This window comes from Oncorhynchus nerka, linkage group LG26 (genome assembly GCF_034236695.1).
Source record: "Oncorhynchus nerka isolate Pitt River linkage group LG26, Oner_Uvic_2.0, whole genome shotgun sequence".
Classification (NCBI taxonomy): domain Eukaryota; kingdom Metazoa; phylum Chordata; class Actinopteri; order Salmoniformes; family Salmonidae; genus Oncorhynchus; species Oncorhynchus nerka.
The window spans coordinates 3,311,628-3,334,504 of NC_088421.1; the positions used below are offsets into that span (position 1 = coordinate 3,311,628).

Below are 22,877 nucleotides of genomic sequence, written 5' to 3' on the forward strand. Positions count from 1 at the left end.
TAACTTTTCAACTTCCCAGAACAAGTATCAAGCAAGAATCAATAAGACACTGCTGTTTTTTTATGTGACAAACTTTTAAATGAAAGGCAACTGGAAACATGAATAAAACAGCACACATTTAAAAAATAAACCCATTTATTGTACATTAGTCTCTGAACTATCAGTGTCACATTAAGTCAAAGTCTGAGCACTTGCTATGAGAGACCATGATGAGACTCTAATGAAGGCATCCTAAGCCGGTTTGTGTCTCTCTAAATAAAATCCTCAGTTCAGTGCAGACAAGGGGTGCTCATTTTCCTTTAATTTTCCTGGATAGTCACCTTATGAAGTGTCCTGGGGTAGGGAATGTGGTTTTGGACTTCTAAACCACATAAGTACAACTCCAGTCCTTAGATTCTGCACTGCAGTGTCAGTGAGTTTCGGGTTCCTACTTTTTACATAATTAATCAGTGTTTGTTATTGGACAAGTTCAAACAGTTTCACTTCATTTCCGTTTTATGCAACATGACCCCGGTTTTTCTTGCAGGTCTAGATCCTAAAAACATATATATATTTTAAGATCAAAAACAAGCAGACACTGACTGTGGCTCTCAAGGAATTGTGTTCGACACCAGTGTCTTCAACCTACGGTTCATCATCTGCAGTTTCCAAGGACAGTAGGCTCCACCCCCCGAGTCACAAGCAGGAAGTGGATCAATACTACAACACAGCAAAAAGTAAATAACCTCCCTGTAACAGACTGGCAGACAGGGCCCCGCTGCCCTTTGGACGGGCTGGTGCACAAACACACATACAGTAAGTTAAAACACACACGCACAGTAATAAGAAAAATAAAGAAAGTCTCTACACACTTACTGCTTGCTTAAGGTAGTTCATCACATCTGATGATGACTTCAACTACTCCTTGTGGGATCGCTGATGACTGCATTATCAGAAGCGGGATGCACACCGTCTGCCACAGACAGAGTACACAAAGACCTGTCCCGTTGAAGCCGGTGCAGCCACGGTCATACACACCCCTCCATATGTATTTGGACAGTTGAAGCTAAAATACAATGTGTCTCTTAAACTCCAGCATTTTGGATCAGAGATTTTCCCACGTGTCCGTCTTACCGTTTAGAAATGAAAGCATTTTGTGGCATCCAATTGTGTTCCGTTACGGCAACTCCCCAACGGGCTAAGGAGAGGTGAGGATCGGACAAACACGCTGCTTCTTATAGACACCCGGAAGTCAGCCGGACCAATGTGTTGGAGGGGGACACCGTTCAATTGACGACCCTAGTCAGCTTGCAGGCGCCCAGTCCGCCACGCGAAGACGCTAGAGCAAGTTAAGACGAGGAATCCCCTGCCAACCCTACCCTCCCCTAACCCGGACAGTGCTAGACCAATTGACGAGTTATCCCCTGCCAACCCTACCCTCCCCTAACCCGGACAGTGCTAGACCAATTGACGAGGAATCCCCTGCCAACCCTACCCTCCCCTAACCCGGACAGTGCTAGACCAATTGTGCACTGCCCTTGGAACTCCCGGTCACGTCAGGCTGTAGTGACGCCCCTCTGCACGTCGGGTGAAGTGCCTTAGCAGGATGCGCCACTCTGGAGCTCCGTGGCAAAGAAAAACATCTAAAGGCTTTATATAGCGCTACTTAAATGCTTTTACAAATCATAATTATATGTCATAATCTATAAATGGTTTATTAACTTACATTTGGCAATAAAATCTACAGTGGGAACTGTTACGTCACCCTTTATACACCATTTATAGTTATATGACATAGGCTTATAGATCATTTGTGACGCATTTATATAGCGCTTATAAAGCCTTTATGTACGCTATAAAAAAAGTCTTTACAGGTTGTACTGCCCTCACCCAATGTCCGACACATGAGTCCTGATGTGTTTGGTCAGCTTAGCCGCCTCACTGAAAGCCTTGCCACACAGGCTGCAGGTGTGGGCCCCGCCTCCGGCAGGCCGCATTCCATTGTGAACGCGCTGGTGCTTCCTACACGTGTAGGCGTCCTTGAAGCTCATGCCGCAGACAGGGCAGCCGTACAGCCGCAGCTCCGTGTGAACGCGCCGGTGGTTCCTCAGTGTGCCATCGTTGTTGAATCGCTTGCCACACAGTGCACAAACGTACGGCTTCTCCCCTGTGTGAATGCGGAGGTGGATCTTGAGGCGTGACACGTGGCTGAATATCTTACCACACTGAGGGCACGGGTGGGACCTCTGATCCCCCCTGTTGTTTGTTTGTTGTTGACCCCTGTTGTTTGTGGACCTGTTTATTTGTTGATGACCCCTATTTGTTGACCTATTTGTTTGTGGTTGACGTCTGGTTTGACCCGGATAGAACAGGGAGGTCAAGGGACCTACGGCACTGGTGGTGTCCCCGAAGTCTAGTTCTGGCCCTGTTGTTACACAACCATCGCTGCCAATCTGACGGAAAAAGCCATCTGGGATCATGGCCGCACTAGCTGATACCAGGTCAGTTGGGACGCCCGAGGCAGAGGCACCATACCTGCTGCTGTCTGCAACCACTGATTCCAGGTCAGCGCTCAGGTCTGAAACAGTGTACCTGGTTTCAACAGTGGCTGGTCCAGGGTCCGAACTGGGGTTTAGTTCACCACACCCCATCTGAGCAGATACTGACCCCAAGTCAGTAGGGATAGTATCACTAGGCTCTGTTTTGATGCCCTCAGAGTTATAGTGTAAAACCACTCTGTCCACGGGGCATGATGAGCTGCTGAAGGGATTTGCAGAGGGAAGGAGAAGCTGGTCGTCTTCTTCGTCCAAGTCCCTTTTCACGGACGCTGAAGTCAATGGAGCTACTACTGGTGTGGTAGCCGATGTATCGGTCTGTTGTGAGGACAGGGTATGTGGAGAGTTACACAGACTCTTCCACTCGGTGCACTCTGTGGGTAGCTGGCTATGTGTGGCTGGCATCTTATCCTGGTTCATTACCATGTGGTTCTGGGTCTGTGTAGACTCAAGGTCTGGACCCTGGTCGGAACTCCACTGGTGCTGCCCAGACATAGAGAGAGAAACAGGCCTGGTCGAGACTGGATGGACAGACCAACAAACAGACAGAAAAGAGAGAGAAATCAGCTTGATTCCATTCACACAACTACAGAAGCAACGATCCAAACATGAGTTTACAGGCATTTTGTAGGATGAGCTTGTTTGGGTAATGTGGTGATCTACTGGGCTTTAGACTGTCCAAACGCCCCATATCATAATATTCTAGAAAAACCTGCATCCTCTCCCCTTTATCTACACTCAGTGAAATAATTGACAGATGAAAACAGTATAGGCAACAGAGGTCATCTGGCTTTCACTTGTTCTCAGATGAGTGCAGACAATAGACGAAGAGCCATTGGCATCGTCACCTGCTGAACATTCCGTTCCCGTGTCGAGTCCAACTTCTCGTAACCTTCGTTTTAGGACTTCATTCTCTCTCTTCGTACGGGCAGTCTCCTCCTCGAATTCTGACACTGTCCCCCCGACCACCTCTAGTATCTCATCTACAGCCAGCATTAACCGCTCGGTGAGGTAAGCATTCAAAAGCTGTAGTTTAGTCATTTTCTAGAAATTTAGCCTGCCCAAAATATTTGTTAAAATTCACTGAAAGCCTAATAATAACGACCCAAGCTAGACTGTTTTGTAAACATATCCGTGGAAGCATTCACTTCCAGGTTATTTGACTCTACCGACGCTACCGTAATTCGTGAAAAAGGGAGGCAAGAGTTTTATTAAAGGGATTTTCCTCTTAAATATGTTAGGTTTGCACCCTTATTTATTACTGTGTATATTAATAAATATATTGAGTGAAGGTAACGTGAGTCAAGCATCTGGCATCTTCCTTTCGGAAATAAACAACCTGAAAGATGGTTCAACTTTAATACAAAAAAAATACAGAATCAGAAATGTGATTTTAATAATTAAATGGACTAATTTCATTAATTTTCACAAACACACACTCTTCAATCAAGCTGGAAACATCAGCCACGATGACATTATCCATTAGTTTTCTACTGCACCGTTTTTATTAATCCCAATAAATACATTTAGGAAATATTCCTATTGCTAAAACACTTCAACTTTTCACAATCCCTTCATGTCGTCCTGTGTTTGAAATGGTGCAGCCGATTCAGTAGTAGCTGATTAGTTCGCGCATTGACCTCATGTGATGAGCTGCCCTGCATCTGTCAGGTGTGTGTTCAGGTGTACCCGCAGGCCGCTTGCCACAGTGAAACTCTTGGGACACTGGACACAGCGATAGGGTTTCTCCCCAGAGTGAGTCCGTTTGTGCTTCTTCATGGTGTCTCCGTCGCTGAAGGTCCTGTGGCAGTAGGGGCAGCTGTAGGGTCTCTCACCGGTGTGGATCCTATAATATAGAAATATGTTTAAAAAATATATAATAATAGTATATAAATGGAGTGAACCCAACACCTAGCAACCTCGTCAAGAGGTTTGGATTTTTGGGCGTAACGGCAAAGGTGTTGGATTGACAGTCGCTGGTCAGAGCTACCGCCTAGATTCGCTACAATATACAGTGAGCTACAAAACTATGGGGACAGTGACACATTATTTGTTGTTTTGGCTCTGAACTCCAGCACTTGGGGTTTGAAATCGACGCCACCTTACCGGCCACCCTAGACCCACTTCAGTTTGCATACCGCCCCAACAGGTCCACAGATGACGCAATAGCCATCACACTGCCCTATCCCATCTGGACAAAAACAATACCTATGTAAGAATGCTGTTCATTGACTACAGCTCAGCATTCATCACCATAGTACCCTCCAAGCTCATCATCAAGCTGGAGGCCCTGGGTCTCAACCCCTCCCTGTGTATCTGGGTCACTGACTTTCTGATGGGTCGCCCCCAGGTGGTGAAGGTAGGAAGCAACATCTCCACTTCGCTGACCCTCAACACTGGGGGCCCTACAAGGGTGTGTGCACAGCCCTCTCCACTACTCCACTAATTTGGCTTGTAACCCAAAACCCTGAAACTTTTACAGATGCACAATCGAGAGCATCCTGTTGAGGTGTATCACAACCTGGTACGGCAACTGCACCGCCCTCGACCGCAAGGCTCTCCAGAGGGTGGTGCATTCTGCACAACGCATCACCGGGGGCAAACTCCCTGCCCTCCATGACACCTACAGCACCAAATGTCACAGGAAGGCCAAAAAGATAGTCAAGGACAACAACCACCCGAGCGAGCCACTGCCTGTTCACACCGCTATCATAAAGAAGGCAAGGTCAGTACAGGAGCATCAAAGCTGGGACCGTGAGATTGAGAAGCAGCTTCTATCTCAAGGCCTCTGCTGCCTACATTGAGACCCAATCACTGGACACTTGAATAAATGGATCACTAGTCATTTTAAACAATTCCACTTTAAATAATGCCTATTTAATCATGTTTACATATCTTACATTACTCATATCACATATAAAATACAGTATATACAGTGGGGAGAACAAGTATTTGATACACTGCCGATTCTGCAGGTTTTCCTACTTACAAAGCATGTAGAGGTCTGTAATTTGTATCATAGGTACACTTCAACTGTGAGAGACGGAATCTAAAACAAAAATCCAGAAAATCACATTGTATGATTTTTAAGTAATTAATTTGCATTTTATTGCATGACATAAGTATTTGATACATCGGAAATGCAGAACTTAATATTTGCTACAGAAACCTTTGTTTGCAATTACAGAGATCATACGTTTCCTGTAGTTCTTGACCAGGTTTGCACACAATGCAGCAGGGATGTTGGCCCACTCCTCCATACAGACCTTCTCCAGATCCTTCCGGTTTCGGGGCTGTCGCTGGGCGATACGGACTTTCAGCTCCCTCCAAAGATTTTCTATTGGGTTCAGGTCTGGAGACTGGCTAGGCCACTCCAGGACCTTGAAATGCTTCTTGCGGAGCCACTCCTTAGTTGCCCTGGCTGTGTGTTTCGGGCCGTTGTCATGCTGGGAGACCCAGCCACGACCCATCTTCAATGCTCTTACTGAGGGAAGGAGGTTGTTGGTCAAGATCTCGCGATACATGGCCCCATCCATCCTCCCCTCAATGCAGTGCAGTCGTCCTGTCCCCTTTGCAGAAAAGCATCCCCAAAGAATGATGTTTCCACCTCCATGCTTCACGGTTGGGATGGTGTTCTTGGGGTTGTACTCATCCTTCTTCTTCCTCCAAACACGACGAGTGGAGTTTAGACCAAAAAGCTATATTTTTGTCTCATCAGACCACATGACCTTCTCCCATTCCTCCTCTGGATCATCCAGATGGTCATTGGCAAACTTCAGACGAGCCTGGACATGCGCTGGCTTGAGCAGGGGGATCTTGCATGCGCTGCAGGATTTTGCTCTCTTCAGGTCATTGACCAGGTCCTGCCGTGTAGTTCTGGGCTGATCCCTCACCTCCCTCATGATCATTGATGCCCCACGAGGTGAGATCTTGCATGGAGCCCCAGACCGAGGGTGATTGACCGTGATCTCGAACTTCTTCCATTTTCTAATAATTGCGCCAACAGTTGTTGCCTTCTCACCAAGCTGCTTGCCTATTGTCCTGTAGCCCATCCCAACCTTGTGCAGGTCTACAATTTTATCCCTGATGTCCTTACACAGCTCTCTGGTCTTGGCTATTGTGGAGAGGTTGGAGTCTGTTTGATTGAGTGTGTGGACAGGTGTCTTTTATACAGGTAACAAGTTCAAACAGGTGAAGTTAATACAGGTAATGAGTGGAGAACAGGAGGGCTTCTTAAAGAAAAACTAACAGGTCTGTGAGAGCCGGAATTCTTACTTACTTCTTACTTACAAATACTTATGTCATGCAATAAAATGCAAATTAATTACTTAGAAATCATACAAATGTGATTTTCTGGATTTTTGTTTTAGATTCCATCTCTCACAGTTGAAGTGTACCTGTGATAAAAATTACAGACCTCTACATGCTTTTAAGTAGGAAAACCTGCAGAATCGGCAGTGTATCAAATACTTGTTCTCCCCACTGTACATGTGACATGAGTAATGTAAGATATGTAAATTGTGGAATTGTTTAAAGTGACTAGTGATCCATTTATTAAAGTGTCAAGTGATCGGGTCTTAACACTGTATATACTGTATTTTAAGCATTTCACTAAACTCGCATTAACATCTGCTAAACATGTGTATGTGACCAATAAAATTTGATTTGAAAAGATACAATGACTGAGGTTAAAGCGTAGACTGTCAGCTTTTAATGAGAGGGTATTTTCATCCATAAATCGGGGGAACCGTTTAGAAATTACAGCACTTTTTGTACATCGTCCCCCCCCCATTTTTAGGGGACCAAAAGTATTGGGACTAATTCACTTATATGAGTATTAAAGTAGTCAAAAGTTTAGTTTGTGTGCCCCTATTCCTAGCATGCAATGATTACAGCAAAAGCTTGTGACTTTACAAACATGTTGGATGCATTTGCTGTTGATTTTGGTTGTGTTTCAGATGATTTTTGTGCCCAATAGAAATTCATGGTAATGTAATGTGTTAGAGTCACTTTTATTATAAATAAGAATCGAATATGTTTCTAAACACTTCTACATTCATGTGGATGCTACCATGACTACGGATAGTCCTGAATTATTCGTGAATAATGATGAGTGAGAAAGTTACAGATGCATAAATATAGCCATCATCATTCAGGACTATCCGTGGTCATGGTAACATTCACATTACTTCTACTCCTTTTGCCACGGGGCAAAAAGAAAACTGTTTTACAGCTCATTTCCTTCAACTCTACCCTTTTTGCCATGTGATGGAGATAATGGTTTTCAGTTTTAAAGTGCATTTCCTGCCATTCTACACATTTTGCCCGTGACTTGTTAATAATACCTGACTGAGAGTGACTGACAAAATCAATGGGGGCCACCTAGAGGTCAGGACCCCCAGGCACGTGGTCGGTAGTCGGCCATGATTACTACACGTTTAGATCGCTTGCTAGACTCATTTAAAACAGCTAGCCGACATGGCTAATTGAGTGACGGTCAGTGATGACATAACAAGAGAAGAATTGCTGACGCACGTCCAAATTTCAAACTTGCACCTTGTGTGTTCGACTATTTTAACTCTCAATAGTAAGTTGAGACTGCGGTGCTTATGGTGCTTATGTCTGGGGATGAACCAGGTAATCAACATTCAATGGAGGACATGTTGTCACAGGGCTCCAACCTATATAGCCCATACTACCACACTTGCCCAATGCCCAGGCCCCATGACCCAGCCACATTGTCAGTACTTAGCTTTTATGTAAAGATTGACGGCTGTTTAGAAACATATTATATTCTTATTGACCAAAACATTTATTAACTCCAAAATGACACCATACATTATTTACCATTCATTTCTATTGGGCACAAAATCATCTGAAACAAAAATGAAAACAAAACAGCAAATGCATCCAACACATTTGTAGAGTCACAAACTTGATGTAATCATTGCCTGCTAGAAATATGGGACTAAATACTAACTAAGCTTTTGACCACTTTAATACACATAAGTGAATTTGTCCCGATACTTTTGGTCCCCTAAAATGGAGACCATGTACAAAAAGTGCTGTCCTTTCTAAACGGTTCACCCGATTCAAGCTGACAGTTTAACATAGTAGTGACTGTATCACTTCAAATCCAAAGTGCTGCAGTACAGAGACAAAACAACTAAATGTGTCACTGTCCCAATACTTTTGGAGCTCACTGCATAATAACACAACATGTTGATGTATGCCAACCTCAGGTGTCGTCTCAGGTTGCCTCTCTGGGTAAAGCTCTTGGAGCACCAGGAACAGCGGTGGGGCCTCTCCCCCGTGTGGATACGGTGGTGGCGCCGCAGGTCAGCCGACTGGGCGAAGGACTTACAGCACCAGTCACAGGCGTAGGGCTTCTTGTACTGGAGGTGGAGATGGAGGCTGGCCGCCTGGCTGAAACTCTCCCGACAGCGGGTGCAACGGTGTGGGCGTCCCTCCTGGTGGTCGGTGGGGGTGAAGTTGTTACTCTCGTCGTATGGCAACGCCCTGTCCTTGGGCCCAGGCTCTGTTTCATATGTTTGCTGGTCATGTACGGGTGTGTTATGGAGCTCCGAGGTGTCCATATCCGGAAGGTCTTTGAAGCCAGCGTCGCCTGAGAGTTCATGGTTGTGGGGTAGTCGTGTTATAGGACGACCTGTGTAGTCTGAACTGGATTGAGGTTCATGGTTGGTGAGGTTCACTGTGACGTCACATTCCTTGGGTTCCATTTTGATCCGTCCCTGGATTGGGTCGATGGGAGCGGACGTCTTTCCCTCTGTCCTAAGGACTGGCATTTCAGCCTTGGCTGCTCCAGTTGTTGTGGCACAGTGGGCATTGGAGGAGAACAGAGATGGGGCCAAGGATGAGGCGTTTCCAATACCCTTGGGTTCTGGGTCTGAGTTGTGTTCAGTCTTTGGGATTGCCTCCCCTGGACTGGGCTTCTCCTCTACTCTGACTGTTTCAGTGTGTCCCTGGTTTGGTCCTGTCAGACCCCCATCCTTACCCAATACTACCTGGCTCTGTGTCTGTAGCCCTCGTCTGTTGACCTGGCTCTGTGTCTGTAGCCCCCGTCTGTTGACCTGGCTCTGCTGCAGGGACTCTGGGTCATGTTCCTGACTGGGGCTCTGGGTCATGTTCCACTCTTGCTCACAGAGCTGCTGCTGCCCAGAGAGAGAAAGGCTAGTGGATCCTGCATAGAAAGAGGTTGCAAATACAAAGTGCTGTCATTAAATAAGTATGACATTTAGTAGATATTTATGACATTGTAATTAATCATGCACTACTATTAGTTGTTCATTTTTGCTGCGAGGGATATTCGGAATTCGGGCACTTCTCGCGAACCAACGTAACGTTACTGTCAATCGTCAACAGACAGACGTCACCCAAAGTAACTAACTAGTTGACAGGTTGCCAATTCATTTTTGCATGACCATTAAATTAGCATTATCCAACTAAATGTTCTCACGCCAGTCTGTCTCCGCCAAGAGTAGGATGTCCCGGAGCTGTCGCCGCAGGCTTTCATTTTGTCTCTTCGCGCATTCGTTCTCTCTCTTCGTCCTAGCCGTCTCTTCTCGGTACTCGGCCACTGTGTCCCCGACCACGTCCAGAATCTCCCGCACCACTACCGTTAAACGTTCTGTCAGGTAAGCATTCAACAGCTGCAATTTGGTCATTTTAAAGACGTGAAATAGTGCAGAATAATGTCTCGTCTCTCAGCTGATGTTGTGATTTTATTCTTCGTTTGTTGGTAGTTGGGTGACTAGGAAGTGTGTATGTTGTTTTATCGCCACCTGCTGTTTGGGAAGTGAAATGTCTGTCTTGTTCATGTTGAGCCACAAGGGGGAAGTGCAACCATTTATAATTTCCTCTGAATCAGTAGTTTTATAACATGAACCCTCAACCTGGTCCATCCCAACAACATCTGATTCAACTACTCAACTAACTTATTATTCAGCCCTTAATCAAAAAGGTAGGTCTATGAACAGAAGCTCAAACACAAATACGACTAAACAGACAGACCTAGTGAAGCCAGCAGATACGCTACAGGACTGTTTTGCCAGCACAGACTGGAATGTGTTCTGGGATTCATCCAATGGCATTGAGGAGTGTACCACCTCAGTCACCGGCTTTATCAATAAGTGCATAAACGACATCGTCCCAACAGTGACTGTACCTACATATCCGAATTACAGGCAACAATCGCACTGAGCTAAAGGCTAGAGCTGAGCAAGACCTTTATACAGCTCAACATTCACAAGGCCGCGGGGCTACGGACGGATTAGCAGGATGTGTACTCAGAGCATGCGTGGACCAACTGCCAAAGAGACTTCACTGACATCTTCTACCTCTCCCTGACCGAGTCTGTAATACCTACATGTTTCAAGCAGACCACCATAGTCCCTGTGCCCAAGAAAGCGAAGGTAACCTGCCTAAATTACTTCCGCCCCATAGCACTCAAGTCAGTAGCCATGAAGTGCTTTGAAAGGCTGGTCATGACTCACATCAACACCATCATCCTGGAAACCCTAGACCCACTCCGATTCACATACCGCCTCAACCGATCCGAAGGTGACGCAATCTCAATCGCGCTCCACACTGCTCTTTCCCACCTGGACAAAAGGAACACCTGTTCGCTGTTCATTGACTACAGCTCAGTGTTCAACCCCATAGTGCCCATTAAATTCATCACTATATTAAGGACCCTGGGACTAAACACCTCCCTCTGCAAATGGATACTAGACTTCCTGACGTGCCGCCCCCAGGTGGTAAGGGTATGCAACAACACGTCTGCCACGCTGATCCTCAACAAGGGGGCCCCTCAGGGGTGCGTGCTTAGTCTCCTCTTGTACTCCCTGTTCACCCACGACTTCGTGGCCAAGCACAACTCCAACACCATCATTAAGTTTGCTGACAACACGACAGTGGTAGGCCTGATCACCCACAACGATGAGACAGCCTATAGGGAGGAGGTCAGAGACCTGGCCGTGTGGTCCCAGGACAACAACCTCTCCCTCAACTTGAGCAAGACAAAGGAGATGATCGTGGACTACAGGAAAAGGAGGGCCGAACACACCCCCATTCACATCGACGGGCTGTAGTTCCTTTGTCCACATCACCAACCAACTATTATGGTCCAAATACACCAAGACAGTCGTAAAGAGGGCACAACAACTTATTTTCCCCCTCAGGAGACTGAAAACATTTGGCATGGGTCCCCAGATCCTCAAAAAGTTCTACAGCTGCACCATCGAGAGCACCGGTTGCATCACCGCCTGGTATGGCAACTGCTCGGCATCCGGCCGTAAGGCGATACAGATGGTAGTGTGTACGGCCCAGTACATCATTGGGGCCAAGCTTCCTGCCATCCAGGACCTATATACTAGGCGGTGTCAGAGGAAGCCCCCCCAAAAAAATCAAAGACTTCAGTCACCCAAGTCATAGACTGTTCTCTCTGCTACCGTACGGCAAGCGGTACCGAAGCGCCAAGTCTAGGTCCAAAAGATTCCATAACAACTTCTACCCCCAAGCCATAAGACTGCTGAATAATTTAATCAAATGGCGACCTGGACTATTTGTACTTTGTTTTTACACTGCTGCATCTCGCTGTTTATTATCTATGCATTGTCACTTTACCCCTACCTACTTGTATAAATTACCTCGACTAACCTCTACCCCTTGTATAAAGTCTTGTTATTGTTATTTTATTGTGTTACTTTTGTTTCATTTTTTTGTAAATATTTTCCTAACTTATTGTCTTAAAACTGCATTGTTGGTTAAGAGCGTTTAAGTAAAGGCTTCAGGTCTCAGGAAAGGTTACTCATCACACTGGCGTAGTAGTAGGCATGTTTAATGAAACTCAGGTGAATTACAGGTCAAGATGATTAAAGACGGGATCTCTTTGATAGAGAAATTGGCGTGCTCAGCTCAAACGTTTTGTCGTCCAGAAAATGATTTGGGTGCTGGGTTCCAAAGGCTTGTGCTGGACGAAAGAAATGCATCTGTTTTGTTTTGATCACTGCTGCTAAAATATAAGACATTTAAACTTACAGAATATTTCCTTTCTTCAAATATAACTCCTTATCTTTGCCACGTAGCAGGGAGCTATATCGACATCCACTCTCTACTCCTCTGCAACTCTTCACTGGGTCATTGCAGGCGGTGGCTCTCCTGGGAAAATGCAGGTAAGTACAAAAGAAAGTATCCTAGTGTCACCTGAGTGTCTAAGAAAGGTTAATAACAGTAGCTACATTTGAAGAAAAACACCCAAGAGAATTCAAACACTGGTAACTGCACAGAGTGAGCCACTGCCAGCCTAGGCCCTCCACCAAACCCCTTAACGACTGGGATTTGGTCGTCTGGGTTTGCATCCCAAATGGTACCCTATTCCATATTCACTGCTTTTGACCAGGGCCCAACGGCACTATATAGGGTGCCATTTGGGACGCATCCCAGGTCTGCCTCTAATCTTCCTGTGGTATCAACGTCAAGGGCTTTATTGGGAGACGAAGAGGTGCGTGACCCTCTGGACTGGACTGCCATCCTCCATGCAGGAGAGGAGATGCAGATTGTGTGGGAGAGGCTGCAGTCCCTTAATCGGATTGATTGATTAGATAATTCAGTCAGAGAAGCAAATGAAATCCCTGAAGGTTAACTGTAATCTTCTCTAAATGTCTCCTCTACTCTCTTTAACTCTCTCCCTCTCTCTTGACTCCCTTCTATCTCGGTCCCTCTCTCCCTCTACTTCTCGCCTTCTCTCTTGGGAAGATCTCAATTGCGTACTACTACTCACGTCCTCTCTCCTCGTCTCCTTCTCAAACCCGATTGGAGGAGAAGATCAGAGGGTGCGGGGACATTTTGCTTTCTTATCCAATTGGTTTTGAGAAGGAGATGGAGGAGAGAAGACGTGAGGAGTAGACAATTGAGATCTTCCCATAGTCGCTCTCTCGCTTCCTCTCTGTTTCCTTCCCTTATTGGTGAACCAGGAAAATATATTAAGGGTAGAAAATATATTACTGCATCCTGTACTGACAGAACCCCCTCCCCCCCCTCCCCCAAGTAGGGAAACTGTGAAATAAGCAAGATGTCAAATGTTTATTGTCTTTTCATTGCATTTGTAAGCAATAATGCACAAGCATGTTAATGTAAAGAGCACGAACAGTAGAAAAAGTTGGAAGAAAATGCTAGGTAGTAAATAAAAAAAACGATACAACACCAGGAGTCAGATTGCGAATAGTGGATTTCCGGACCTATGGCGCCCTCTCAGAAGTGCATTTATTTCGCACAGCAAAGTGTCCTGGGTGATGAAGAGAGTTGACACTATATAGAAAGGTTATAGATATGGTGGTCATCAGAGCTGAATGGGTCAGGCCACCGCAGGTCTGCCCCTTTTCCATGTCATTTTGGTGGTGTTGTTGTTGCTGTGATCATGTCGTATGTTAATGTTATACGGGTTTTACGTATCTACACTACCGTTAACATTATTGGCCCCTGTTGGATAAATGAAGTGTTTTGAATTGGATGGGATCGAATTGACTCCCTCCAACCAAGGTCAAGCTGCTGTACAAATCAAACACACTTTTAAAATATGAAATATCTGCCTTTCTGGAAGGCCACTATCTGCAATGAGTTGAATACTGATTCTCCTAGGAGGTTAAAAGGCTACGTACTGAATTATCAGCCTGAACTGAAAGAATCAGAATCTTTGAATCAGTCATTTCAGAACAATTTAGAAATAGTTATTTACCTGGAATCATTTGGATTTGGACCATTTAACATTTTGACAATTGTACATTGGGAAGTTAGAACGCTAGAAGGTTCTGGAGCAGAGTGTTGTTGAAGTGGGATGGAATCCCGGGTTGTACAGGGATGGTCTGTGTTACATTCTCTTAGAGAATATGGAGTGTAGCAGCCGGTGTAACAGTCCCAAATGGTGTCTCCCAGGAGATCTCCTCTCCCTTCCTTTCCCCTGTCCTCTGCAGCACACTGCGTTCTTTCTCTCCATCTGCTTCAACCGGCAAGTCAGAATCTATCTTCTCACAGAGTTTAGTCTGTAGACACACCAATCCCTTTTTACTCCTGCTCGGATCCTGTGCCCTGCATACACACACCCTCCTTTGAACTCTACTAAGATGTGTGTGTGTTTGTGTGTGTGTGTGTGTTTGTTTCATGGCTCTTGGTTCAGAACATCAAAGGCACAGCACATACAGTACACTATTTCTTGTTTAGTTTTCCTCTCGCATTCTCTCCTTCTTTTACAGCTCTTTTTTTTTTAAACCTTTGGTTTCAGACCCCTCCCTCTCCCCCTTTCCTCTCTGCGTTCAACTGCATTATGATAGTCCAGATTTGTCTTCTCTCTCTCCCTTGCTCGACATGTCTACTTTTATCTTTACCTCTGTCTAACTCTCTAGTTCCTTCCTTTTCTGCTTTTGTGTCGCTCTACCTGTTTTTAAAAATATTTTTTTCTCTCTTACTGCCATCTCCAGTAGCCGTCCTCCCCAACCCACCGTGCTCCCCCTTTACCCCTCTCTCCCTCCCTTTTCTTTCTCTCTTACTGCCATCTCCAGTAGCCGTCCTCCCCAACCCACGTGCTCCCCCCTCTACCTCTCTCTCCCTCCCTTTTCTTTCTCTCTTACTGCCATCTCCAGTAGCCGTCCTCCCCAACCCACCGTGCTCCCCCTCTACCCCTCTCTCCCTCCCTTTTCTTTCTCTCTTACTGCCATCTCCAGTAGCCGTCCTCCCCAACCCACGTGCTCCCCCTCTACCCCTCTCTCCCTCCCTTTTCTTTCTCTCTTACTGCCATCTCCAGTAGCCGTCCTCCCCAACCCACCGTGCTCCCCCTTTACCCCTCTCCCCCTCCCTTTTCTTTCTCTCTTACTGCCATCTCCAGTAGCCGTCCTCCCCAACCCACCGTGCTCCCCCTCTACCCCTCTCTCCTTCCCTTTTCTTTCTCTCTACTGCCATCTCCAGTAGCCGTCCTCCCCAACCCACCGTGCTCCCCCTTTACCCCTCTCTCCCTCCCTTTTCTTTCTCTCTTACTGCCATCTCCAGTAGCCGTCCTCCCCAACCCACCGTGCTCCCCCTCTACCCCTCTCTCCCTCCCTTTTCTTTCTCTCTTACTGCAATCTCCAGTAGCCGTCCTCCCCAACCCACCGTGCTCCCCCTCTACCCCTCTCTCCCCCCTTTTCTTTCTCTCTTACTGCCATCTCCAGTAGCCGTCCTCCCCAACCCACCGTGCTCTCCCCTCTACCCCTCTCTCCCTCCCTTTTCTTTCTCTCTTACTGCCATCTCCAGTAGACGTCCTCCACAACCCACCGTGCTCCCCCTCTACCCCTCTCTCCCACCCTTTTCTTTCTCTCTTACTGCCATCTCCAGTAGCCGTCCTCCCCAACCCACCGTGCTCCCCCTCTACCCCTCTCTCCTTCCCTTTTCTTTCTCTCTACTGCCATCTCCAGTAGCCGTCCTCCCCAACCCACCGTGCTCCCCCCTTTACCCCTCTCTCCCTCCCTTTTCTTTCTCTCTTACTGCCATCTCCAGTAGCCGTCCTCCCCAACCCACCGTGCTCCCCCTCTACCCCTCTCTCCCTCCCTTTTCTTTCTCTCTTACTGCAATCTCCAGTAGCCGTCCTCCCCAACCCACCGTGCTCCCCCCTCTACCCCTCTCTCCCTCCCTTTTCTTTCTCTCTTACTGCCATCTCCAGTAGCCGTCCTCCCCAACCCACCGTGCTCCCCCCTCTACCCCTCTCTCCCTCCCTTTTCTTTCTCTCTTACTGCCATCTCCAGTAGACGTCCTCCACAACCCACCGTGCTCCCCCTCTACCCCTCTCTCCCTCCCTTTTCTTTCTCTCTTACTGCCATCTCCAGTAGCCGTCCTCCCCAACCCACCATGCTCCCCCTCTACCCCTCTCTCCCTCCCTTTTCTTTCTCTCTTACTGCCATCTCCAGTAGCCGTCCTCCCCAACCCACCGTGCTCCCCCTCTATCCCTCTCTCCTCCCTTTTCTTTCTCTCTTACTGCCATCTCCAGTAGCCGTCCTCCCCAACCCACCGTGCTCCCCCTCTACCCCTCTCTCCCTCCCTTTTCTTTCTCTCTTACTGCCATCTCCAGTAGCCGTCCTCCCCAACCCACCGTGCTCCCCCTCTACCCCTCTCTCCCTCCCTTTTCTTTCTCTCTTACTGCCATCTCCAGTAGCCGTCCTCCCCAACCCACCGTGCTCCCCCTCTATCCCTCTCTCCCTCCCTTTTCTTTCTCTCTTACTGCCATCTCCAGTAGCCGTCCTCTCCAACCCATCGTGCTCCCCCCCTCTCTCCCTCCCTTTTTTTCTCTCTCTCTCCTCCTCACACTGCTCTTTCTCTATCCAGCCGATCCCTCTTTCTCTGCAGCCCCCACTCTTTCCCCCTATCATGTTTTCTCTCTCCTTAATTCCCAGCCACAGAGGCAGAAGCTTTTAATAATTCATATGGATTTCAAATGTAAATGAGATTATTAACACTGAGAAGTCAGACCTCACCCCCTCCCTGCTCCATCCCCGCTTCTCCGGTTGCTCTCCCTCCCTGCCAACTGTTGCCGTGACAACCGCAACATCCTGGAAACACGTAACAGAAATTCACACACACAAGACAAGAGTGGGTTTCACGGATACCCTATCTCAAGCACATTCTTAAGGTAGGGAAAATGATGGAAGGAGAGCGAGTCTGACGCAGTGCAGGACTAACATGTAGCGAGATGTATTATTGAACATATATATAAACGCAACATGTAAAGTGTTGGTCCCATGTTTCATGAGATGAAATAAAAGGTCCCAGAAATGTTCTATACACACAAAAAGCTTATTTCTCTCAAATGCTGTGCACAAATTTGTTTACCAGTTAGTGAGCATTTAGCCTTTGACAAGATAATCCATCCACCTGACAGGTGTGGCACATCAAGAAGCTGATTAAACAGCATGATCATTGCACAGGTGCACCTTGTGCTGGGGACAATTAAAGGCCAATCTAAAATGTGCAGTTTTGTCACACAACACAGATGTCTCAAGTTTTTGAGGAAGCGTGCAATTGGCATGCTGACTGCAGGAATGTCTACCAGAGCTGTTGCCAGATAATTTAATGTTCCTTTCTCTACTATTACCCGCATCAAACGTTGTTTTAGAGAATTTGGCAGTACGTCCCAACCGGCCTCACAACCGCAGACCACGCCAGCCAAGGACCTCCGCACCCGGTTTCTTCACCTGCGAGATCGTCTGAGACCAGCCACCCAGAGAGCTGATGAAACTGTGGGTTTGCACACCCGAAGAATTTCTGCACAAACTGTCAGAAACCATCTCAGGGAAGCTCATCTGCGTGTTCGTCATCCTCACCAGGGTCTTGACCTGCCTGCAGTTTGGTGTCGTAACCAACTTCAGTGGGCAAATGCTCACCTTCGATGGCCACTGGCACGCTAGAGAAGAGTGCTCTCAGCTGATTAATCCCGGTTTCAACTGTACCGGGCAGATGGCAGACAGCGTGTATGGCGTCGTGTGGGCGAACAGTTTGCTGCTGTCAACGTTGTGAACAGAGTGCCCCATGGAGGCGGTGGGGTTATGGTATGGGCAGACATAAGCTATGGACAACGAAGACAGTTACGTTTTATCAATGTCAATTTGAATGCACAGAGATTCCGTGACGAGATCCCGAGGCCCATTGTCACGCCATTCATCCGCCGCCATCCAACTCTTATGCAAAGGAGATGTGTTGCGCCGCATGAAGGCAAAATGGTGGTCACACCAGATACTGATTGGTGATTTACTGATTGCTGATTTTTTTTTTTTTTAGCTATCTGTGACTAACACAACATGTGACTCTGTATTCCCAGTCATGTGAAATCCATAGATTGAATTAGTTTAGATGAGTGAACTTGCTCAAATTGACTGATTTTCTCACACGAACTGTAAAGTCGTAGAAATTGTGGCATGTTGCGTTTACATTTTTGTTCGAGTGTAGCAATGTACCGTGTAAAACAGAGCTCGTACTCAACTAGGGTTTTATTCACAAGGTTCCTTTCAAACTTGATCAATAATCAGTAATAATCAAACAGGATCAAGATCAATACAGAGTGCTTTATCAATATATTGGATTAACATAGTAGTGTACATACATACTCATACTGTATGTTTATAAAGCAGTCAATTAAGGCATGCACAGTCAGGCAAGTCTGCACTGATGTCTGATTCAGGATTATATTATAGATCTGTAATCAACGACAATAAGAACAACAACACGGATTAACTAAGTGGGCCGATGGTCTGGTACCACCGGTGCTGCAGTCTGTGGCTACCTCCCAAATGCCACCATATTCCCTATATAGTGCACTACTTTTGACCAGAGCCCCATGGGACTAGAAATGGAGTAGGGTTTCATTTGGGAGTGAACCAAGATCTCTCCTCCAAAGAGATAATATATCAAAACAGGATATAGATTATATTGGGCAGGATGTAGTTTACAACAAACAGGAAAGGGGATCAAATAGATAATTGTAAAGTGATCCGACATGGCTCAGTTGGTAGAGTGTGGCGCTTGCAGTGCCAGGAATGTGGGTTTGATTCCCAGGACCAACCACATGTAAAAATGTATCGCTTTGGATAAAAGCATATAATAAAATAACGATAATCTATAGAAAATAAGAAGGATCAGAAGAACATGAATTAGTTGGGAATAATTATGTTCTTAATGAAGGAATTCATGAATTGGTGGGAGAAAGAAAGACCTGAGAGATGAATAGGAAACGACTAAGAAAAGGTGGAGATTACTCAAGACATTTATGTCGGTGTGTGTATAAATGATCTCATGAACTGGTTGGTCATCGTCGTTGTGATCACATAAGGTATCTGCATATGAATTGTGTAACTAACTGTAAACATGCTTTTTTTTGTGTGCCCTTCTCTTGTCAAGGACGCTCAGAAACCAACCGGGGTTGAATAACAGCGAAGGCCATTGTAGAATAATGTTTCCTTTGTGTTGTTCTATTGTCATAAAGAGAACAACAACTCTAGCAGAGATAACAGTGAAATAGAACCGTAATCACGGCAATAGTGATACTAGTGATGATAATAATGGAATAAATACAAATAATAGCATTTAATAGCTCAATAACAGTCCATATCAAACCAAAGGCATAATCAGGTATATAAATAAATATATACATACATCTACAATATAGTGCAAGCAGGTTAAATATCCATAGTTGTGCACAACCATTGAGAAATGGAAATAAAAGAGGTCAAAAAGTCAGCATTCACTTTCAGCTGCAAATCTTTTTTGCTTATGTGGTTAGTACGAACAGTCATGCTACACTTGGGTGGGGTTACAGGAGACTTGGGCAATGTCCTGATGATCTCTCCTTCCTCCCAACGTGTGCACTTGTTAACTTCCCTTCACTGATTTGAAAAGAAATAACTGGTACAATACGTATTGTAGAAACTCCCTCTAGCCAATGCTTCCAGGGTGGGAAAGGAAACCCAGCCACCAGCCAAATGCTGGTACATTTAGCCATTGGCTGGTAGAATGTCTTTTCTTACCAGCCACATGGGTGGGTTGATCACACAGAGCATTTTGGGAGCAGTTTTATTTTTTGTTCAATCCGAAGCCCACATGTCATTTTTGTTGTTGCTGAAAAAAACATATGCGTCTTTCTGTGATTTATCTTCATTTTTTTTGTGGCTGGTCAAATTTGGGCGGCTGATGGACTAAAAACGGAATTTCCCACCCTGCCTCCACTAATCCAATGCTTTTAGATTAGTGGGAACTATTGAACGAGTGTACACTTCAGTAGAAAGGATATATTATTGGGACACCCCCCCTCACTAACCTTCCAAACATCAAACTCTGGCACTGTCAGAGTGGAACATTCTCACTCATGGGAAACCTTCCCCTTTGGTTTTCAACCATGTTGTAGCCTTTCTATGGTAGCTAGCGTAGATCTCAAGGGTGGTTCTGAGGAAGTGCTCCAAACGGTCGGGTGGAGCAGAGTCTCAAAATAACACATTGGCATAGATTATTCTGGACCCCCGAAACAAATCGCAGTGGAAAAAGTCAACTTTGGACGTGAACATCATGTGTCGTCATGACAAATAAATATGCATGTGATTTTATTTACAACGCGCTGTACGGGTCAACGAGCCTCTCAGCTACCTAAAGATGTCCTTGGTGTAAAAGCATTAGAGTTAACCCAGCCTCCATTAAAAACTCTTAAGTATAAACGCACTGTAAACGATACTGTAAACATGCACAGGGGACTGGGCTCAGGAAGTGAAGGGAATGTGGGTGCCAAGTAGAATATGACACCTTTAAACTGAGTGGGAGGGGACTGACTCAACTTTTTCTCCCTAAAAACAGCATCCGGGGGCAGACACACACACGCACACTCTTAAAGACTATCTTGCACGCACGCACGCACGCACGCACGCACGCACGCACACACACACACACACACACACACACACACACACACACACACACACACACACTGCATTTCTCTCTCACACTCTTTTGCTCTCTCTCTCTCTCTCTCTCTCTCTCTCTCACACACACACACCCACACACACAGACACACACACCGAAAGAGCACTTAGCCAGAGTCAAGCAAAAGACTGCCTTGCCCCTACTGTATGTGGCTTGGCTCACATTCCAGGCTTTGGCACACAGTGACACACTGACTGACTCCCAGAGGGAGAAGAGGTCATTCTGCTCTGTGAATAACAACCAGACAAGGGCAAACACTAAGCACATAGGAGCTGATACTGACCCGGGAGGAGAGAGAGTAACAACTGACCAAGCACCCCAGTGAGGCATTTGTATAGAATTTGAACAAAAGAGGCAACCATCAAAGATAACGAATACATACTTAGAGAGGTGAGAGGTAAAGTGGGCAATACATTTGCAATACTGAAGTGAGAGGAATGAATTCAAACTGACCAGAGATGGTAGACTATGTTTAGAATTGTGTAAATACTGTCAAGCAGACTGTCATAACATTGTTGTTGTGGAATTAGAAGATGCATGGCTCCTTTGCAAAAGAGACCCTGGTCTCAATAGGACACCCTGTTAAAGTAAAGGTAAAATGAATAAATAAGTTACCAATAAGGAATAGATATGGAGGTATATACTGGACAGAAGCGGGGGAAATGAAGAGTAAGCAACAAAATTAAAATGACTGCCTGTCTTTTGTGTTTATTCTAGAACCGGCTCTGCTCAGTCTGTTTTTCCAGTCTAGTATATTCTCTGGCTTTTATCCTGCATCAGTATCAAGCACCACACCATCTCTCTTTCTCTTCCCCTCTCTGTCTCTCTATGTTTCTCTCTCTCACACGCACACAAACACGCAAACACACACACACACACACACACACACACACACATCCTCTTTGCCTCTATCTGTGCCAAACAAAGGACTGAAGCCCATGCAGCTATCCCCAATCCTCCCCTCCCTCTTCTCCTCTCCTGTTCTTTATCTCCCTCCTTCTCTCAGCCAATGAGAATGTCATTCCGCCGTATGGGTGTGCCTGCCTGTGTCTCTGTGTGTAACTGCGTACATCTGTCTTCCCTCACATTCCGCCGTATGGATGTTTGTGTGTGTGTGCAGGCGGGGGGTGTTTTAGAGTGCATGCGAGTTACCAGCCCTGTCTCAATCCCCAACCCAGAGTGGCTCATTCTCCCCAGATTCCAGGTATTTTTAAACAAAGACGATGAAGCAAAGATAGATGGAGACCTCAGGTTTTTCCCTAAATCAAACTACAGATGGTCCCATCTGTCCCTAACTCCTCCCTCCCTTTACAGAAAAGAACGATATGGAACAAATTCAGAACAAAAAATAGCCCCCCCCATCAACATAATCACATTGATCAAAGATCAATTCCAATCCTGTCCCCTCCCTCCCTAACTCTCCCGTTGACTTCTTTACCTTGCTTCCCATAGTGTGAGATGGTTTCTGACGTCAGTTAAAAGGATCCCTTGGTTGTGTTACAGTGGTGTGGACTGACTGGAGATGAATGGTACGGTGGAAGAAAATAATCCCAGTACAGAGAAAAGCAGATGTCCTTTCCCGGCGACACCGTGTTTTGTCATGTTCGGAGCAGCTCGGGAGGAGCAGCCTGGGAGGAGCAGCCTGGGAGGAGCAGCTCGGGAGGAGCAGCCCGGGAGGAGCAGCCTGGGAGGAGCAGCCTGGGAGGAACAGCCTGGGAGGAGCAGCTCGGGAGGAGCAGCCTGGGAGGAGCAGCTCGGGAGGAGCAGCCTGGGAGGAGCAGCTCGGGAGGAGCAGCCTGGGAGGAGCAGCCTGGGAGGAGCAGCCTGGGAGGAGCAGCTCGG

The 22,877-nt window shown here is 46.3% G+C and overlaps 2 protein-coding genes across 2 annotated transcripts; both read right to left on the reverse strand.

The window, feature by feature from the left end:
- Positions 1-117: 117 nt before the first annotated feature.
- Positions 118-3,681, reverse strand: LOC115110036 (zinc finger and SCAN domain-containing protein 2-like). Its single transcript, XM_029635361.2, has 2 exons — positions 3,383-3,681; positions 118-3,055 (listed from the first exon to the last, which is right to left on the reverse strand). The coding sequence occupies exons 1-2, from the start codon at positions 3,573-3,575 to the stop codon at positions 1,866-1,868; spliced, it is 1,383 nt and encodes a 460-aa protein (XP_029491221.1). The 5' UTR covers positions 3,576-3,681; the 3' UTR covers positions 118-1,865.
- A 198-nt stretch (positions 3,682-3,879) lies between these two features.
- LOC115110037 (zinc finger protein 239-like) lies at positions 3,880-10,313 on the reverse strand. Its single transcript, XM_029635362.2, has 3 exons — positions 10,012-10,313; positions 8,772-9,735; positions 3,880-4,380 (listed from the first exon to the last, which is right to left on the reverse strand). Exons 1-3 carry the CDS (start codon positions 10,217-10,219, stop codon positions 4,176-4,178), a joined length of 1,377 nt encoding a protein of 458 aa, XP_029491222.1. The 5' UTR covers positions 10,220-10,313; the 3' UTR covers positions 3,880-4,175.
- Positions 10,314-22,877: the final 12,564 nt, after the last annotated feature.